At 40.4% G+C, this 21,111-nt stretch overlaps 1 protein-coding gene across 2 annotated transcripts in view; it reads left to right on the forward strand.

The window, feature by feature from the left end:
• Positions 1 to 21,111, forward strand: part of exosc9 (exosome component 9) — a 63,571-nt gene that overhangs the window by 8,056 nt on the left and 34,404 nt on the right. For both annotated transcript variants that reach the window (XM_080193505.1, XM_080193506.1), the window contains exons 2-4: positions 6,281 to 6,375; positions 11,668 to 11,787; positions 19,344 to 19,446. In XM_080193505.1, the coding sequence (XP_080049631.1) occupies positions 6,281 to 6,375; positions 11,668 to 11,787; positions 19,344 to 19,446 (318 nt within the window). The remainder of the gene's footprint in view (positions 1 to 6,280; positions 6,376 to 11,667; positions 11,788 to 19,343; positions 19,447 to 21,111) is intronic.

Raw genomic sequence — 21,111 nt, forward strand, 5'->3', positions numbered from 1 at the left:
GTGTTTAGAGTGGAAGCTGGAGAAATGGAGTGTCGTGAGGTTTTCTGTGGGCTTGCAGTACAGTAAAGTGCTGATGAGACCATTCTTGATGGAGATGCGTGTGTCCAAGAATGCAACCAATTCTGGAGAGTAGTCTGTGGAGAATCTGATGGTGGGATGGAACTTACTGATGTCGTCATGTAGTTGTTTCAGTGATTCTTCACCGTGAGTCCAAAGGAAGAAAACGTCATCAATGTATTGAATGTATAGCATCGGTTGAAGGTCTTGTGCAGTGAAGAGCTCTTGTTCAAACTTGTGCATAAAGATGTTGGCATAGTTTGGTGTGAATTTGGTTCCCATGGCTGTTCCGTGTGTCTAGATGAAGAACTGATTGTTGAAGGTGAAGATGACGTGATCCAGGATGAAGCAGATGAGTTGTAGAATTGCATCTGGAGATTGGCAGTTATTGGTGTTGAGCACTGAGGCAGTTGCAGCAATGCCATCATTGTGGGGGCCAAGAATGCCAAGATACCCATTGTGGCAAGGAGTGTTCCTGGTTCAACTGTTCCATGGGCGCTGAGTTTCTGTAAGAAGTCTGTAGTGTCGCGACAGAAGCTGAGGTTTCTTGTAGGATGGGTTTCAGGATGACTTCGATGTAGCCAGAGTGGCTCTCACACAGGGACCCATTGCCTGATATGATGGTACAGCCGGATACGTTGGCCTTGTGTATCATTGGGAGGCATATCCCGTATACATAGGATCCACTCAGATGAGGAGGAACATCACAGCCATTGAGTGAAGCCCTCGTAAGAACAGGATATGGCATACGACTCATCGATTTGACAGTTCCGACGCGCCACAGCGAAAAACTGCATCAACCTCCTCAGAAGACAATACAAGGGACATAGCCAACAGAGTACTCTTCGTCATCCAGTCCTTCCCTGGAGCAGAGAAGCTGCAACATCACCTTCGGAGTCTTCAAGATGTCATCAGTGAAGACAAACATGTTGCCAAGACCAACCCCACACCCCACTACTTGCAATCAAACAACCGCACAACCTTAAACAGACCATTGTTCACAGCAAACTACCAAGTTTCAGGAGAACAGCAACCATGACACCACAGCAACCTCTGCAAGAAGTGTCAGATCATTGACACAGAGGCCATCATCACGTGAGAACATCATCCACCAAGTACATGGTACATACTCCATGCGACTCGACCAATGTTGTTACCTGACACACTGCAGGAAAGGATATCCTGAGGCGTGGTACATTGGCGAGACCATGCAGACGCTATGATGAACGGACACCACCAGGCAAAAGCGTTCCTTTCCTGTCAGGAAACACTTGCATTCAGCCACCAATCTTCGGGAAGGCGCTCTCCAAGGCAGCCTCCAAGACACATGACAATACAGAATCGCAGAGCAGAAACTGATAGGCAAGTTCCGCACACACGAGGACAGTCTCAACCGTGATCTTGGGTTCATGTAATCCCCACCATTTGACCTGGGCTTGCAAAATCTTACTAACTGTCCTGGCTTGGAACAATTCACACCTCCTTTAATTTGAGCTTAGCCCTCTCTCCCCTTGCATTGTTTGTTTGTACCTGTAAAGACTTGATTCCCTGTGAAGACTCGCATTCCAACCATGATCTTGCAATTGAGCCTGTGTCCTGATATGCCCTGTTTGTGAGCCCAACTCTCCATTCGCCTGATGAAGGAGCAGTGCTACGAAAGCTCTTGATACCAAATAAACCTGTTGGACTTTAACCTGGTGTTGTGAGACTTCTTACTGTGCCCACCCCAGTCCAACACTAGCATCTCTACGTCATGGCTTTTGATTTATACAGGACATTGGTGAGACCACATCTGGCGTACAGTGTACAGTCTGATCTCCTTATTTTAAGAAAGATGTAAATGCTTTAGAAGCAGTTCAGGAAAGGTTATACACTAAAACCAGAGATAGGCAGTTGTTTTATGAGAAAGGCTGGCGATGTTAAGTTAAGGTCCACTAGAATTTAGAAGAGTTAAGAGGCAACTTGATTGAAACCTTTAAGATCCTGAGGGGTATTGACGAGTTGGATGTGGAGAGGGTATTTCCTCTTGTCAGGTAATCTAGAATCAGGGATCGCTGTTTAAAAATTAAGGGTCGTTCATTTAAGGTAGAGATGAGACATTTTTTCTGAGTGTCGTGAGTTCTGCACCGTCTTCCTGAAAAGATGGTGGAAGCAGAATCTTTGACTATTTTGAAGGCAGAGCTGGATAGATTCTTGATTAACAAGAGGGTGAAGAGTTATTGAGGGTGGACAGGAATGTAAGGTTGAAGTTACAATCGGATCATAGAAACATAGAAGATAGGAGGAGGCTATTTGGCCCTTCGAGCTTGTTCCACCATTCATTGTGATTATGGCTGATTGTCCAACTCAATATCTTAAGATCAAATTGAATGGCACAGCAGGCTTGAGGGGCTGAAAGGCCTACTTCTTATTCACATGTTTGTATGTGTGATTGGGGATTTTGGTGTCAGTGGCCAATATTAACTGAGAGCTTTATTAATCAGTCATGTCAGTAGAAGGCTCAGTTGTAGTGCCCTGTGTGAGGAGGACTTTGAAACCAGTTTGGTATCATCTGTGAATTTGATCATTTTGTTTTGAATTTCTCAACCAAAGTCATTGATAAAGTAGATACAGTAAGTGGACTCAGTATGAAGCCACTTGCTGGAGCAACCCATTCAACTCCCCTATGCCATTATAATTCTTCTAACACACTGATGTTTTTGAATTTTCAGTTATTCCTTATCATTTTCCAACATTTACCCTGAATCGACACATTCAGCTCAACCAGCAGCCTTTCACATGGAACTTTTTTAGATGATTTCAGATTGTGTACCTGTGCTTTGGTTCAAATTAGTTCCAGTGAGAGGGGCTCCTCCCACCAGTTGAAGAACCGGCAGTAACCTAGCATTGGGCCACTTATGACAGCAATGTGATATAAATGCAACCAGGCTCTTAACTGACCTGCGTTGGGCCTCCCACATGATCAACAAAGGACCTCTGTAGTAAGCCATTGCAGCCTGAGGGGATAATTGCCTCTGAGTGGTTCACTAATGAATCTAATTGATATCCCACCACAGTTGACAGGGCACACCCCATCAGTGTAGTCACTACAGTTTTCATTGGCAAATATGGCAGCTAATCTGATGAGATAAATAGTTAATTTCTGAAGTTGTATATGAGTGGGCTTGTGAAATGTTATTAATTGGCTTATTTGATGAAAGCAATTATAGTGGGATGAGGCGGGTGATGGGGATTGGGATTGCAAGGTTTGGGAACAATTCTATTGCTCATCTTAAAAATAAAATTGCAAGTCATAGAATTACAAAAGGAGGCCATTTTGACCCATTGAGTTTGTGCTGGCTTTTTTGAGGAACAGGCCAATGAGTCCCAATTGTCTTTTCTTTGCCCTATGTTCCTGTAGATATTTTTCTCTAAACTAGTGTTTCATGTCAGATTGGCATTATCGCCTGGCCTTTGTGTACAATCCTAATTTATTTATTAATTGCTGTTACCCTGTCCTGCCACCTACAAATATTTCTGCACAAAGATTCCAGGTTTCTTTTTCTCTTACGCACCCTTTTAAAAAGGTATCATTTAACATTTTACCTACAGGAGGGGTCATTCAGCACTATTTTTCTCCTAACCACCCGGTCATAAACAGGAGGTGTTTTGAATTGTTTATAAAGAATAAGCACTGGCTTATATTCCCAACTGCTTGTTTTTTTTATGTAATCCAATTTTACTAATCCACAGCAAGCTTGAGTTAGCATTAAATCAGAAGGTTAGTTTATGTTACCCATTCAAAATGCACAAAAGGAGTGTTCTCACCCTCCCACTCTGCATTCACACAGTAAAGGGGGAGCGGGGGCTCCCATTCCGCATTCACACAGTAAAGGGAAAGCGGGGGCGGGGGGGGGGGTGGCTGGTGATGGCATGGAACAAAGGAGGTTGAGAGTACAAGGACCACAAAAAAAACTCAATGTTAGTTAATTTGAGTTCCTGAGTTCCAGAGTCTAGTGAGAAGTTATTTCACATAATAATTTCAAATTCATCTGGCTGAAGACTGGTGTTGTAAGATTTGCTTTTCAGGTGGTGTTGTAAAATGAAGTTGGCATGCAGAGATTGAATCGATTCTATAGGTGATGGTATGAAAAAATGCTAATATGCAAAAACTGCATTTCGCCAGCTGTAAAATTGGTGAGCTGGTAAACAGATTATTACAGGATATAGAATATAGACAAGCTCGTCAGGTTGATTGGTGGCAAAATGGAATTCAATCTACATAAGTGTGAGGTGATGCACTTGGGCAGGACAACAAGACAAGGGAATACGTGAAGGATGGCAGAACCCTGGGAAGCACTGAGGATCAGAGGGACTTTGGTGTGCATCTATACTTGTCCCTTAAGGTGATAAGACAGGTGGGTAAAGTGGTTAACAGCAGGGAGGTAATGCCGGAACTGTATAATATGTTGTTTAGATATTGTGTGCGGTTCTGGAATCCACATTATAAGAGGGATGTGATAGCACTGGAAAGGATGCAGAGGAGATTTACCAGAATGTTGCATGGGCTGGAGAGTTTTGGCTATGAAAAGAGATTGTATAGACTGGGGTTATTTTCCTTGGAGCAGACGAGACTACGGCGGGGGGACATGATTGAGATGTATAAAATTGAGTGGTATAGATAGTAGATAGGAATAAACTTTTCCCCTTGTTGAAGGGATCAATGACACGGCCATAGATTTAAGTAAGGAGCTAGAGATTTAAAGCAGGCCTGAGGGAAAAACCTTCTCTCCCAGAGAGTGGTGGGAGTCTGGAATTCACTACCTGAAAGGATAATGGAGGCAGAGACCCTCATAACATTATGAAGTATTTAGCTGAGATATATAGATAGTAGTACTCAGAAACACGTTATTACAATATTTTTATATTAAAGGTACGGGATGAGAAATTGCCTCTTGTAGTGACTGCCACTCGTAGAATAGCTTTTCATGCTCTTATCCTTGGCTGTTTCTCGCATCATGTGCTGCTAGAATAGAAGCACATGGAGGTGTATCACCTAGGGGCCAGAGGTGGAAGTGACCTGTCCATACAAAGGCTATAATAGATGCAATGACAGTGCAATGACTGGATCTGTAACACAGCAGGGAAATGAAGCTGAGACTGTGGAAAGGGCAATCTTTGCATGAAGCTGTCTGCCAAGATGGATGTGGATACTTCCATGCTCCTTGGCAGTGGCAGGAGACTGTCTGCTAGACCAGCTATGCACCTAACATTTCCATCCCATCTTGTGTCCGTTCCCATTTTGTGACCGCCTTCCAGTGAGTTGGCAATGAAACCATTCTTTACCTTTACCCTGGGCACAGGTTACATGTTGATCCCAGCTCTGTGCAGTCCCAGTCTCCGAGCTGCTGGTTGCAATTGTCCGATTATGCAATGGGGCTTATTCGTTGGTGCTGTGCCATTATTCCCTTACACAACACGCCTCCATTCCCGCTTCCATGACTGTGGGGGAGGCAGTTCTTGGGTGTCGGAAAGTAGAAAATCTCAAGGCAGAGGCCAGTGTGAGGAAAGATGTTTGGGGTCAGCAGCAAGAGGTTCATGATCCCATCAGCAGCAGCTTGCTTGTTATTAGCCAGGCAGCAAAAAGAGGGTGCACTGGCAGTTGCGAAGGGGCTTAAAATAGAAACATATTGTCACCCTCAAAATTTTTGATGTCGGATATCACAGTTCTGCAGCCCACCCAGAACCATTTTGGTTGTTGGGCTCAGCTTGTGCGTCCATCCTCGTCTCCCACCAGCTTTGCTGCACTAGTGTGCCTCTAAGAAGAGCAGGCATGCTGTGAGCTACAAACATTGCTGCATGGCCCTCCTGTGCACAAGACAGCAAGGGAGCTATTTGTGCTGACACTACAATCGCACAGATGAGGTGGGTACATGGTATTTACATGTTGTCCACCTTGATCTGAAGAGATCATGAATTGTGATTCTACTGAAAAAATGAGGCTAACCAATCTCTAACTGGTAATGTTCTTTCCTTTTTGCTTTAATGGTTTTCTGATATTTTGAAAAGGTGAGTGATGAGCTAATGGGCAAATTCTGTTTCTTTCTTCAAGGAAGTATAACTATGCTGTCACATCTAAACCATAGCCCATTATGAATACGGATGGAATTTTATCATAGAACTGTCACAAAATGAAGCCATTTTGTTTTAAATGTGACTAATGCCTTGTATTTTTAATCAACAGCGTCTTGATGGAAGACAGACATATGACTATAGAAATATCAAGATAACATTTGGAACTGAATATGGATCTTGTATTGTGGAACTGGGTAAAACAAGGTAAATTAGATCTGTTAGAAGAAAACTGTAGTTCATTACTTTGCGTAGTCTGAAAGATATAGGAGCAGAATTAAGCCACTCGACCCATCAAGTCTGCTTCACCATTCAATCATGGTTGATATTTTTCTCATCCCTACTCTCCTGCCTTTTTCCCATAACCCCTGACCCCCTTATTAATCAAGGTGTTTGTTTTTTGTGATACCTGTTCTTCTTTGATGCATTAAGCCTGAGCTTTGAGTTGTTGGGGGAAGCAGACGTGCACAGTGTTGTTATTATCAGTCAGTTAAATATTGCCAGCAGGAGCCTTGGGCAAGTCAGCTGTCTGTCTTATTGTCAAAGGAGGCCCGTAGCCTGGGGAACCAAGAAAACGGGGATGCAGGCGATATTTAGGGGAATAAAAGTGGCTTTCAGTTCATAAAGGTGGAGTTTGGAGTGGGGACTGAAAGCAATGATTTCAGCCTTCCCAGTAGTTAATTGGAGGAAGTTTCTGCTCATCCAGTACTGGAAACAAACAATTAAATCATTAGTTGAAACAAATATACATTTCTAGTTAAAGATGATATTAGACCACCCATGGATGCCAACACCTAGGAGACCCTTGCTTGATAGGTAACATTTATACCAGGCAATCACCATCACCAACAAAGAAGAATCTAACCATCTCCTCTTGACATTTAATGGCATTACCATGACATTTAATGACATTATGGTTCAGTAGTTAGCACCAGGAACCTTGGTTTGATTCTTTCCTTGGCTGACTTTGTAGATAGAGTTTGTGCATTCTCCCCATGTCTCTGTGAGTTTCCTCCATCCTGGAGGTTATCACTGACCAGAAACTGAATTGATCATGTATATGGCCATCCACATAAATTTTGTAACCACCAAAGCAGATTATACTCTCCACTTGCCTGGATGAGTGCAGCTCCAATAATACTGAAGAAGTTCGACACCATCCAGGACAACGCAACCCTCTTGACTGCCACCCCCTTCACCATTCACTCCCACCATCAATGGCACACAATGGTAATATACAATCTTCATGATACACTGCTCACCAAGTCTCCTTCAAAACCTATAGCCTCCTGTCACCCTGGAAGGTCAAGAGCAGCAAATGCATGGGTACACCACCTGCAAGTTCCCCTCCGAGTTACACCATCCGTTCCCTTCCTAATGGTACTGTGGATTGCAGTGGTTCAAGAAAGTAGCTCACCACCATCTTCTCTAGGGCAATTAGGGATGAGGAATAAATGCTGGCTTGGCCAGGGACACCCACAGCCCTTAAACAAATAATTTTAAAAATCCAGATCTTTGCCAATACTAAATAGTCCTTCCCTGGACCATTCCTATCTGTGTTTCAACTAAATCTGTTCATTAGTTTTTGAGATATATTGTTCACAGGCTAACAAACGGTCTACCTTCAGTGGCGGAGGAAATAATTATAGTGAGAAATCAGAAATGACACTGACATTAAAGAAATAATTTGTAAGTATCATTGTAATAGAAGACAAAAAGAATTCCGAGCTAATGGGGAAACGTGGGATCCAGCAACTTAAAGAAATCAGCACAAGTAAAGAAATAGTATTGGAGAAATTAATGGCGCTAACTGGGGACAAATCCACTGGAAATGACCACCTGCACTTTTGCGTTTGAAAAGATGTAGCTGTAGAGTTGATGGATGAATTGGGCTTGATCTTCCAGAATTCCTTTGATTCTAGAACAGCTTCCAAAGATTGAAAGATAACAAACATAACTATTTTTTTAAAAATTAGAAAATGAGAAAACCAGTTAGCCTACCACCAACAGGAGTAGGCAAAATGCTAGAATCTATTATTAGGGATAAGATAACAAAGTACTTTGAAAATAATATGATTAAACAGAATCAAGATGAAAGGAAAACCATGTTTAAAAAATTGGTTTGATTTTTGTGGGTGTAATTAGGATGGATAAGGTGGAGACCAGTGGGTGTGGTTGTTTTGGATCTTCAAACAGCATTCAATAAGGTGCAGCACAAGGTTATTAGAAAATATAGGACTCCTGGGCCAAGGGTAATCTAGATTGAAGATTATTTAATGGATAGAAAGCAGAGTAGAAATAAATGTGATACTTTTGAGTTGCTCGCTGTAAATTGTGGGGTACCACAAGGGTTAGTAGTTGACACTCCACTACTTATAATCCTCATTAATAACTTGGACTCATAGAATCCCTACAAAGCACAAGGAGGCCATTCAGCCCATCGAGTCTGCGCCAACCATAATCCCACCCAGGCCCTATTCCTATAACCCCACATATTTACCCTGCGAAGCCACATGATACTAGGGTAAATTTAGTATGGCCAGTCAATCTAACCTGCACATCTTTGGACTGTGGAAGGAAGCCCCATGGTGGCACAGTGGTTAGCATCATGGATAAATTTAAATGAGAAAATGTATCCAAGTTTGCTGACAAAATAAAATCAGTTTGGAAAATAGGTGGTAAAGAAAAGGCAAAGCAACTGCAGTGGAGATGTAGGCAGATTGTGTGAGTAAGCAAGAATATGGCAGATGGAATGCAAGGTGGTGAAGAATGAAATTATCTCTTTTGGTAGAAAATATAAAAAGGCAGAATCCTTTTTGAATGGTTAGAGTCTGGAAGATGTTTGTATTTGGGATGATCTGGGTTTCTATATACGTGATTCACGAATTAACATGCAAGTACAGCATGCAATTAGGCAGAAATAGTATGTCAGCTTTTGTTACAAAGGAGTTAGAGTATAAGACTGAAGAAGTCTTAATCAATTGTGCAGGGTGTTGATGAGAATGCAGCTGGAGTACTATGTGCAGTTTTGGCCTCTTTACCAAAGAAAGCATTTACTTTTTCAGCAGCAAGGTTTACATTAGTTCCTTGGCTATGGGGATTTTCCCATGATGAGATTGAGTGGATTAAACATTTTTTTTTCTCCCTGAAGTTTAGAAGAATGAGAGATGATCTGATTGAAACATATAAAACAGGGCAGGGAAGAGAAAGTAAAATGGTTTCCCTTTTTTCCCCTCTTGACTGACTGAAGACAGATGATTTTAAAAAAGAAAATGCTTTTAGTGCTGCAACTGTTAAGAACAGACAAATGACAGGTTTTCTTGTGAGATTTTATAAAAGGATAAATGCTTATTGCTCCTCAATGTATTTGCAAAGACACCCACTCCCTCTCACAGACACACAAGCATTACAAAGATTGGGATTACGAAAAGCAGTAGCGTGCTCTTCGGTCTTAAAAGTCCAAAGATTCACTGTTAGACTTGCTTCTCCTGAGATGAAGTTTTGAAATGTTGTAGTTCGGTAATTCCATTTTGGCTCACTGAAGAATTGTAATCTGGAGGTTGATGAAGATGGATTTGGTTTACTGCTTGCTTCACTCCAGTTAAACCCTTGTAACAGAAATATGGTTTGGCTCTTCAAATAGATGGGCAAAGACTGGCTTAAATTCTGTACCTGCTTATAGATCTTAAGGCAGGATCCTGTTCCCTTGCTGATCTTTCTGCCCACTGCTCCAAAAAATGTGACTTATATGTATGTCCCTTATCAGAAATCTGAATTCTGTGACCAACATCTGTTCTTCATCGTGCCAAACATAGTCTCTGACAACTTGGCCATTGACAAGAACCTGATGTTCACTCACTCACACATCACTGATAGAATGAGGTTTTTTTTGTCTTAATTCCACTCCAAACCATATTTGCAAGTTTATTCTGAACCAGTGTATTTAATTTTCTGGATAAGGGCAGTCATTGATCCATAAGAGAGGTTTTTTTTTTAATTACTTCTCAATGAAATGTCCCAAAAGTTAATTTGTATTTTAATGACTTGTCCAGACGTGAAGTTAACTCCGGGGCCTTGTCTGGTTTCGTTATATTGACAGAGCCTATTCAAAACACAGGAACATTTGGGAGCTAGGGAAATAAAGTGAAATGGGGCTAGTGGGAAAGGTGGAACTCGGGTCGAGGAGCAGCCGTGATCTTATTAAATTCTGGATCTGGCTCAAAGGGCCAGCTCCTGTTTCTTATAATAGAGGTTGTCATCTGCATGTGATCAATATCTGATGAGATACTCCCCATTGGTTTTTCTAATCTTCAGTCCACAGCTCTTAGGCAATAAATTGCCTGATGCTATTGCATTGTGTTGAAGCTTCTAGATGGCAAGGTGACTGCTGTCAATGTCATGTATTGTGAGATGGGGGGGGTAGTAGAGGAGCAAATATTTTTTAAAAAAAATTCTTACTATAAGTAGAAATTATAATTAAGTATAAGGAAGAGAGCAATCTGAGTGAGTTCTGGAATCTTAAAACATAAAAATCACAGCATGTAACAATGATCAGTGGTTGAATATGGGCTGCAGTAGCATGGAACATCCAGCAGGCGGCAGAAGGGACACGTCCAACATCTAGGAACAGGCCACAGCCCAATGAAGGTCAACTATCGCTCAGGGATTGATGGAAACAGAGAATAAAATATCAAGACGTGAATTTGGAAAGGAAAGTTAAAGAAGTTGTGCTTTCCTGGAGGATGCATCAGCTTCACAAAATCGTTGAGTGCTTCCAAGGCAAAAATCACTCACTGTGGCACAACTTCCATATTTCCTTCTTATTCAAAGGATGCCAATGGCTGAAACGTCTGCTGTACCTGAGCAAATGCTTTTGGTTCTCCACTGAAATAGCAAGTGTCACCAGACCTGCAAAAGCTATACCATTTCCATTCAGAAAGTTGTGTATTGCAGCTTTTGGCGAAAATGATGTATTAGCATAGATGTTGAGCAAAACTGTCCCCAAGAAAAAAAATTGTATTGCTTATCCAAAGTGGTTGAAAGACAGCATTGAGTTTAAGGGAAGGCTTGTGAAGAGACAGACTGGTTACCAGTGGAGTAACTAACTAGAATTGTTGTTGCTGCCATCAACGTGTGGAAACAAAAATGTTTATAGAGGCAGGAAGACTGTTGGGGGAAAGAAAAGGCATTCTAGATAGAAGTCACAGCCAGATCATTAAATAAAAAGGTGGGCAGGAGTTCTCCATAGAATTTTTTTTTTTGCTAAATTTGTATTTACTAAGTCACCAGGAAAGCTCCCTGCTTCTCATTGAATCATGTCAAGTTTTTTCTAATGGTCCAGTTAAACGTGTAAAAGGCCCTTCATTTAACTTTAAGCCAGAAGAGGGCACCTTTGTGGACCTGTAGAATGATTAATATTAACCTTTATTATATAGACACGCATTTCTTTTCTGGAGTTGAAGTAAAATATGTTTAATTTGTCTCCAACTGTCATTTCAGGGTCCTTGCACAGGTGTCATGTGAACTTGTCACTCCTAAACCTAGCCGGCCTACAGAAGGCATCATTTTTTTCAATTTGGAACTCTCTCCGATGGCTTCGCCTGCATTTGAACTAGGCAGGTAAGTCTGGTATATAGAAAACAGTAGATTACCATTATAAATAATTTTCCAGCAACCAACCAGTTTTTCCTTGTTGACACCAGAAGTGTTTCTTTTTTATGGTGATGATAAATACTTATAATAACTGGTGCAGTAATATTATTTCCTTTATCCTTTGTATGTGTATTGTGTTACTAAAATTAAATTGTAAATCAGAAGTAAAATGCAGCGTGGATTCTTTAGTCTCAGGACCCTTCCATTGCAAGCGAGAATGGAAAGTTGGCATTGGCCAAAAACCCATTCAATTTCAGCAGCATCAAAAAACCAGACTATTTCAGCCACTTTTTTAAAATCCTTATGTTGTCCCTGTTCAGGTGGTGACACTTGGCCTGAGGGATTGAAATATTTAGGTGTGCAGACATATTTTTAAAACTGGTCATTTGAGCCAAATGTTCCAATATTTTGTAGAGATTTGCTTATGGTATATTAATTTGTCTCATTTACCCATTCCATTTAAGAGTTTATTTTAAAAAAATGAAGACTTCTTTTAATGTTTTGAAGATGTTGATATCTTGCTGGGGCAAGGTTTCATGGCTGCTTACATCTGCCTAGCCGAGGCAGCTATATTTATGTGACTCTTGACTGTGTGCAAAAGTAAGATAAGGACTAGCCCGATAATTCATTTCTTAGCACTAATTCCTAGTTTGCTATGTTATTGATAAATTTATATAAATTCAAATACTTAAATGCAAAGAAAAAATTTAAAATTATCAGCCATTGACTCCATTTCACTATCCGGGTGGTATCACAGCTGAACTGAATCTTGCTTTCATGTATCACCTTCACATCCTCTCTGACCTTCCCCAAATGATCAGTCCTCGAAAAAGGCCTTTACACTCTCCCCTTACACTCCAGCTCAATGAATTTTGAACTTGGCATGAATCTAAGCTCTCTTCACGTCCATGTCCACGTTCACTTCTTTAGCTGGGTGCCTTCCCTTGCATATGGACCCTTTTTCCTACTTTTGGGAATCTCATTTCCCACAGACCCCACCTTCTGGCCTTTTCGCTCCTCTAGAATTTTTCATTGAGAACTGTTGGTGTGTGATCATCATTCTTATTTTTTCTACTCCATTCGCTTATTCCATCTGAATTTCCAGCATTCCATTCTCTGGACTAACCCTCGCATTAGTGAGAGTGATACTGTTCTTGTTTGGAAAGCCAGCCTTTATGTTGTGGAGGCCGATGATGTCCTGCACTAAGATACCACCATCAATTAACAGCCTTTTACTCCATTGGAGATTTCTCCCCACTGCCTCTAAACCTGTAGACCTTCCCGCCCATGTGACACACTCCAGCCCTCCGGTACCATACTTGGCCTATTGATTAGCTGTCTGCAATTGTTATTGCCTCGTTCGCTGAGCTGTTTGATATCCATGCTCGTAAGAACTATGCTTTTATGGGTATATTTTTATAAGGAATGCAGTTCACTTCACTGGCCTATTTCCCATGATGCCTTAGAATCCTTTGGCCAAGATCTATGCCTGTTTAATAATATTTTCAAAAATACATGATTAAATTCTCTAACTATGGTTATATGTGTTTCTGTGCAGACAATATCTCTGTAAAATATATGTAAGGCAGTCTGTGGTTCTTTACATAAGCTAATCCGCACTGTTCTAATAGTCTTTATTAGTGTTTTAAATCCCAGAGTATTTTGAAGTCCTCCAGACCCAATTAGTCATAACCCAATCCTGTACCTCACTGAACTTGTTCTTGCATTGAACACCTTCTCCTTTGACCACATTCACTTCCTCTAAATAAATGTTATTGTATTGAAACTCTTATAGGTTCTAGATACTCTAGCATTTAATTGGATTGTGAAATGTTCTGTGTTACATTCAACTTGGTGCTCTCCCTCACTACTTTTTCTGGTACATTGATGACTGTATTGGTGCCATTCTCTGCTCTCACCCTAAACTTTCCTACTGGTTTCTACTCTGCTCTTCCCTTCTCATGATCACTCTTTTCTTTCCTCAAATTCTCTCTCCATTTCTAGGGATAGACAATCAACCATTATCAATTTCCACAGCTACTTTGTTTATACTTTTTCCCCACTCCAACTCGTTCTCCAAGTTTTTCTGCTTTCTTCGCAATTATTCAGATTATTCATCCTTGGTTATCAATGCGTTTGATATGTCTTCCTTTTCCCTCGACCAAGGATTGTTACCTATTTCCTGCATTTCAGCTCCATCTTAAAACGTGATGGTGTTTCCCTTGTCTTTACCTCTCACCCTGGCATTCAATGGATCACCTTGTGTGCTACCTTTAGCTAATGCAAACGTCTTTGGTTTGCTTTTCTGTATTCCATTCCCCACAATATTCCAGTTCACCTTTCGAATTGGCAATAGCCAATTCCTCTCCACGGTTTTTTTTTCCATGCAAGCACAGGAGACATACATGTGCTTTTCATCTGTTTTCCTTCCACTGACCTGGGCCCCAGCCAGTCCTTCCAGGTGAAACAGTGATTTGCTTGATCCCCTTTCAATTCTGTATACTGCATTCAAGGCTCATTGTGTCTCCTCTACACTTTTGCAGTCCAAAAGCAGGTTAGGTGAATGCCTTATGAAACCTCACTATTCAGTCTGACCCCTAGTTGTTTGACATTTTCTGTTCATCTTCACATCTATTGTATAACTAAAAACTATATAAGGATGGTAATTTTAGGTTTGTTAGCTTTAGGCATTATAGGAAGTGAGTTGTTGACTCTAATAAACACAGAAAATGCTAGGAATGCTCAGCAGATCAGGCAGATCTATGAAGAGAAAAACAAAATTAAATTTCAGGCCAATGACCTTCTCTCAGAATTGGAAATGTTAACCATGCAGCGATTGTAAGCCTGTATCCCAAGTGGAGAAATGGGTCTGGAGTTGCGGAGACAAGCAAGGGGCTTGTGATAGGATAGAAAGTAGGAGAGGTGAAATGACAAGAAGGATGATGGCGTAAGGCAATGGGGATGGTAACAGGACAAGTTAAGAAACTGAAGGTGGATTATGGAGGAGCTGCAAATGTTTGCAGCAGAATCGTTGTTAACAGCTGCAGTTCAGAAAAATGGCAGCAGTGGTTAAAACCCAAGGTTTTTGTACTCCCAATCTTGAAGGCTGTAGAATGATCAAAAGAGAGGGTCTATATCAAAAGAGAGGCCAGGAAATGGCAAATGGAATTTAATGTTGGCAAGTGTGAGGTGGTCCACTTTGGTAGGAAGAATGGTAGGAAGGACTATTACTTACAGGGCGAAAAACTGCAGCAGGCGACGGTGCAGAGGGACCTTGGGGTCCTTGTGCATGAGTCGCAAAAACCCAGCTTGCAGGTGCAACAGGTGGTCAGGAAGGCGAATGGGATGCTGGCCTTCATAGCAAGGGGGATTGAATATAAAAGTAGGGAGGTCTTGCTGCAGCTGTGTAGGGCATTGGTGAGGCCACAACTGGAGTACTGTGTGCATTTTTGGGCGCCGCACCTGCGCAAAGATATTTTGGCCTTGGAGGGAGTGCAGAGGAGGTTTACTAGGCTGATACCGGAGTTGAGGGGGTTGAGCTATGAGGAGAGGCTGAATAAACTAGGCTTGTACTCGTTAGAGTTTAGAAGAATGAGAGGAGATCTCATTGAGACGTAGAAGATGATGAATGGGATGGATAGGATAGAGGTGGAAAGACTCTTCCCGCTCAAAAAAGACAGTAGGACTAGGGGGCACAGCCTCAAGATAAAAGGGGGGCGGTTTAGAACGGAGTTGAGGAGGAACTTCTTCACTCAAAGGGTGGTGAATCTCTGGAATTCTCTGCCCGTTGAAGTGGTGGAGGCTGCCTCGCTAAATATTTTTAAGACGCGGGTTGATGGGTTTTTGATAGGAGAGGGGATTAAGGGTTATGGGGAGAGGGCGGGAAAGTGGAACTGAGCAGCGACAGATCAGCCATGATCTTATTGAATGGCGGGGCAGGCTCGAAGGGCTGGATGGCCTACTCCTGCTCCTATTTCTTATGTTCTTATTTCTCAAGTTTCAGTTGAACGTACTACAGCAGCACAGTGAAGGACAGGGAGGTCAAAGTCAGAGCAATTACAATGATGGATGTAGCTTCCAGCTGGAAAAATTGATTGCAACAATCTTTTCTTTGAAAGACAGCTTACCTTGGAGCCCATCCTTTCTATCCTACCTGGAAATGCAATGAAAGGTCTAAAGATTTTTAAAATAATTTCATTAAATGAGAGTTTTGTTCTGATTTCATAATCGTATTAATAATCTAGTATATTAACCTTTTTTGAGACTGAATGCAAAGAGACATACATTTTTTAAGAGAAAAACTGCTAACTCATTGAAGTCAGATGTGAGCAAGAGTATAATATAAAATTAGAAAATGCAAGAGTATTTTCATATCCACTTTAACAAAGAAGGACAGAGAGTAGAATATAAAAGGGAATGTAGAAACTAACTTGGGAAACCTGGTGGATTTAATATAGGCTCATTGAAAATGTTAATGTAGAAAATAATGAAATTCAAGATTGACCTCCAGAACCTGATGGTTTTTACCCTAGAATAAGGTAAAGTAATTGTACGCAAATTAACATAGTTTTCCAAACCTGTCCAGATTCAAGGTTTTCATCTTTTGAAAATTGCAACGCCACCCCGTTACTTGAAGAAAGGAAGAAATCAGATAATGAAATACCTATTCATTTAATACGAATTATGGGAATGTTGCAGAGATCCATCAAAGACAGTGTTTAAACACCCATATATAAGTATCATCATAGCTCATGTCTTGCAATTGAATTTTTTTTTGAGGAACTCACTAGCATGATGGGTAAGTGTGGGTATTTGGACTTCCAGAAGACATTGGACAATGCTCCAATCCAATCATTTATTAGCAATAGGGAAATTGCACAGATTTGAAAGTGATCTTGTAAGGACTTAGCAACACTTGGGAGATAGGAGACTGAGTAGTAGCAGTAAAGGGAATTCTCTGATTGGATGGATGTAAAATGTGGTGTTCACTTAGGATCTGTTTTTTTTCACCAAATATATTACTGGATGGAAGGAAGTTTTGTATCCAAGCTTGTAGTTAGGACTTTCTAGAAACAGGGTGTTACTAAGAAATATAGACTCGGTCAACAAAACAAAGGCAGATAAAGATCCAAGTTGAAAAGTGTAAGGTCATCTACTTTTGGATTCAAGAAAGACAAATTAGAATATTTCTCAATGGAGAGACTAGTGGGTGTGGAGGGGCAAAGAGATTTAAGTGTCCATGAGCACAGGTAGAACTAATAAAAAGTGGATTATTGATCTCCCTTGAAGGGATTGGGATGCAAAAAGGAGAAAATTATGCTTCTGTTGAACAGACCCTTGATCAGACTTCATCTGGAGTGCTATATTCAACTTTGGACATTTGAATCTCAGCAGGGATATATTGGCCCTGAAAGAGATGTAGTGTAGATTCACCAGATTGGTATCAAGGCTTATGTGAGGACAAGTTGTATAAGCTTACTTAGCATTCTTTTGCATTCAGATGCAGTGATTTAATAGAAATGTTTTAAATATTAGAGGGTGAGATATGAAACAATAGAGATTATTTCTTCTGGTGGTATAATCCAGGGAATAAAGGGAGGAATCTTAAAATTAGAAATTGGCTCTGAAAATGGAAATTAATTTTTCCCCACCAAGGGTAATGGAAATCTGAAATCCTGTCCCGGGAAATTTGTAGATTTTAGAACAGTGGAAAATTATAAAAAGTATATTTTTTTAATAAGGAGAGAGTTGGAAGGAATATTGGGCAAAGAATGGAATAAAAATAGAATTAAACTGTGGTACAGACCAGTCCTGAACTATTTGAATGGCATAACTGGCTTGAGTAGCTGCATGTTTAGGATCTGGATTCAAATCCCAGTCTGCAAGGGACCAATGTAAAATGAGTTTTAATATTCTGAATCCAGTTCTGTGTACCTCTGCAATGAAAAAATTGTCACTCATTGGAATTCACTTTTGACACTGAGGCAAACTTGTGGCGACCTTGCTTTGAGTCTAGTTATGTTTCACCTGATCTGAGTGCTTGATGGTGACATTAGGTCCATGAAAAAAAGTGTTCCATTTGCAAAGTGTTTCCTTTGTCCATTTAATAAGGAATATATTGGATGATTAGTCCTCACTCACCACCACGTTGTCACTTGCCATCTCAGTTTTAGAAATCCTTGAAATTAAAGGATTTTTCATTCAATGTCTTTTACTCTCCTATTTTTAGGTTCTTTTTGCACAGCCTACTTCTGATGAAGGGTGTGATGAGTTGATTCACCGTCTCTTTTTCTCGTCCCACACAAATGTGTGCATGCGTACACAGATTGCCATTAGAAGCAGTTATCTACATAAAGATGTAATACAGTGGGAAGCAACAAGCAGTGTCCTATCCCTCAATTGTTCTCATCTCTCCTAAAGTTGGTTATTGATACTGGAATGTAGTTCTCTGCCAGCTTCTGGTTCCTTGTCAAAGTGCCCGTGTATAAGCCTGAAACAGTCTTCGCCTGACATCCCTAAGAGGATTGTGATGAGAAACGAGTATGGTTTACAGAACAATTGGCTAATAAATATTTAAAATTGTTTTACTTTTTGCAAGTGTTTTTACTCAGATAAATTGACGCAAGAGAACAGAGCCTTTGTTCTAAAGTCAGAAGTTAAATTAAGCTTTCATCTAAGTTTGAGATGTTATCAAAGTATTAATATATATTCATTATATTCAATAGTTTATTATGATGTGTAGACAATGTTTATATTTCTTTTATAGATGTAATGAATTGCTTGGAGCATTGTCAGTCAGTCAGAATTAAAAATATGGAGCTCTAAATGTGGTCTACAGCTAAGAAGATTAATGCTGCACATTCTTCCAATTTGTGAATATATCTGAATATTTTTGGAAAGTGTATGTCCAAAATTAGATGTAAAATCATTGAAAAATAAAGCAATGACAGGTTTTTAAAGATTCCTTGCAGTGGTGCAAAATAAACAACAGTGAATCAGCAGTCTATTTCACACCTTTCAAACTCATTTTCCATTTGAAGTTGGTGGAAAACTCTTTATCACTCATTTTGTGCTATTGTCTAAGACCAATTTCATCTCCATCAATCTTTTGCTTCTCCAATATATTCTTTCTCAGTAACCCTTAGAATTTGTACCGTAACTGTGGGGCAGCACAGTGGTTAGCGCTGCAGCCTCAGAGCACCAGGGACCTAGGTTCAATTCCTGGCTTGTATGTGTGAAGTTTGCACATCCTCCTTGTGTTTGCGAGGGTTTCCTCTGGATTCCTCCCACACTCCAAAGATGTTCAGGTTAGGTTGATTGGCCATGCTAGTTTTGGGGGAGAATAGCAGGGTAAATATTTGGGGTTATGGGAATAGAGTGGGATTGTTTTGGTGCCAGCTTGATGGGCTGAATGGCTGCCTTCTGTAGTGATTCTAGGTATTGTAAGAAAGGTATCACTTTACTCCTGTTTGTATGTGTATAAACTATCTAAAATAATATTTTCAAAATTTTCTGATTTCCAGACAGTCCGAGTTATTAGTTAAGCTGAATCGATTATTGGAGAGGTGTTTGAGGAATTCCAAGTGCATTGACACCGAATCGCTGTGTGTTGTAGCAGGTGCAAAGGTGAGAACATATTGTCATGACGTATAGGGTCAGTACCTGAGAACTTGTATGTCTCATACCTCCCTACTGACTGCAATTTGCCAGCAGTCCAGCCTGAAGTTTATTGGGCATGAAGAAGTGATATGGCCTTAAATTCAAATACAGTTAATCACATCAATAAATAGACAAGTTTAAGGAATGTATTTAGCATCAGATTTCTCCACATGCAGAATTCTCACCTCAGGTGGCACTGATCAGCAAAGACAATCATAAAACAACAACTTGCATTGCCAGCAGCAGTAAGCCTAATAATAAATCAATTCATGGAATCAGTCTATTTACTACTAAGCAGGCAGCTACAGATCACTGATTTCTAAAGGTTTGACTTGCTGTAATGGTCTTGTCTACTTCTAAAGGGTTTATTTCCAAATTTGCAACTTAAGCTCCCTCCTCGTGCAATAACGTTTTGACCCCACCATCCTTGCAAGCTACCGTTCCATCTCTAACCTCGTTTTTCTTCTCAAGTCCTTTTCTGTGTTGTTGCCTTCCAAATCTGTTCCCATCGTTCCCAGAACTCCCAAATTTGAATCCATCCCATCAGATTTACCCCTCTGCCATAGGAAGAATAAGGAAAAACATGCATTTATATAGCACTTCTCATAATCACCGGATGCCTTGAAGCATTTTACAACCAATGATAAACAATATTAAATATAGTCACAGAACATGCGGTAGCTAATTTTCGCTTCCCATACACATCAATGTGATCATTTTTATGATGCTAATTGAGGAATAGTATTGGTCAAGACCGCAGGGATAACTCTCTCCTGTTTTTCTTCAAAATAGTATCATGGAACCTTTTCCATCCACCCAGAAAGACAACACTCCCAATTGTGCAGCACTCCTTCAGTACTCTGCTGGATTGTGAGCCTCAATTCTTGTGCTGAATTCCTGGCATGGGACTTGAATCAGAACTATCTTTCCCTGTTAACAGTCTAAGCATCCTTGTGCAACACTGTGTTGTAACACTTAGTGTCCTAAGAGGGAAGGGAGTGACTTGAAGTGCTCTCAACTTATCCTGGGTAACGTATCCATGTTTATAACGTATCTCTGGTGTGGAACAACTAAACATAGTAAAACTAATTAATTGGATCGTCAACAACAAAGCATTTGGATAGTTGAGACTGGCAGCGCCAGAAGTACGTACCTCAGTGTGTATTTATGGGAATACTTTGAGGTCATGTGTAACGAGCCTGTGTACCCACATTATCTAAAAATCAGTGAACAATTGATCAAAATAAAATGCACTTAAATCAACGCCAAGGCAAGAAGCAGTATAATCTACCCTAGATATTTCAGTCATTTTTGTGCTTTTAATTTTGCATTATAATAATGCAGTGTGAATGAAGCAAAGTAAAAATTTAATCTGAAAGTTAAATTATCAGATCATTTTGCTACTGTGCTTTTTCTTCCAATGCTTCTCTATATTTCTAAATGTCAAGATGTAAGATTCCAGTGAGCCATATGATTGCTGCCAGAGGTTCACAGCTGCAGTACGTTATACGAGCATCTCAATATCAGTACAAATAATAGAACATTCATACTCATTATGTTCACCGCAGATTCCAAACCCATTTATATATGAAGCTATATTTCAAAGCAGATCATTTATAAATTCAACCATGA

Source organism: Carcharhinus amblyrhynchos, chromosome 1 (assembly GCF_965287045.1).
Source record: "Carcharhinus amblyrhynchos chromosome 1, sCarAmb.v2.hapA, whole genome shotgun sequence".
Lineage (NCBI taxonomy): Eukaryota > Metazoa > Chordata > Chondrichthyes > Carcharhiniformes > Carcharhinidae > Carcharhinus > Carcharhinus amblyrhynchos.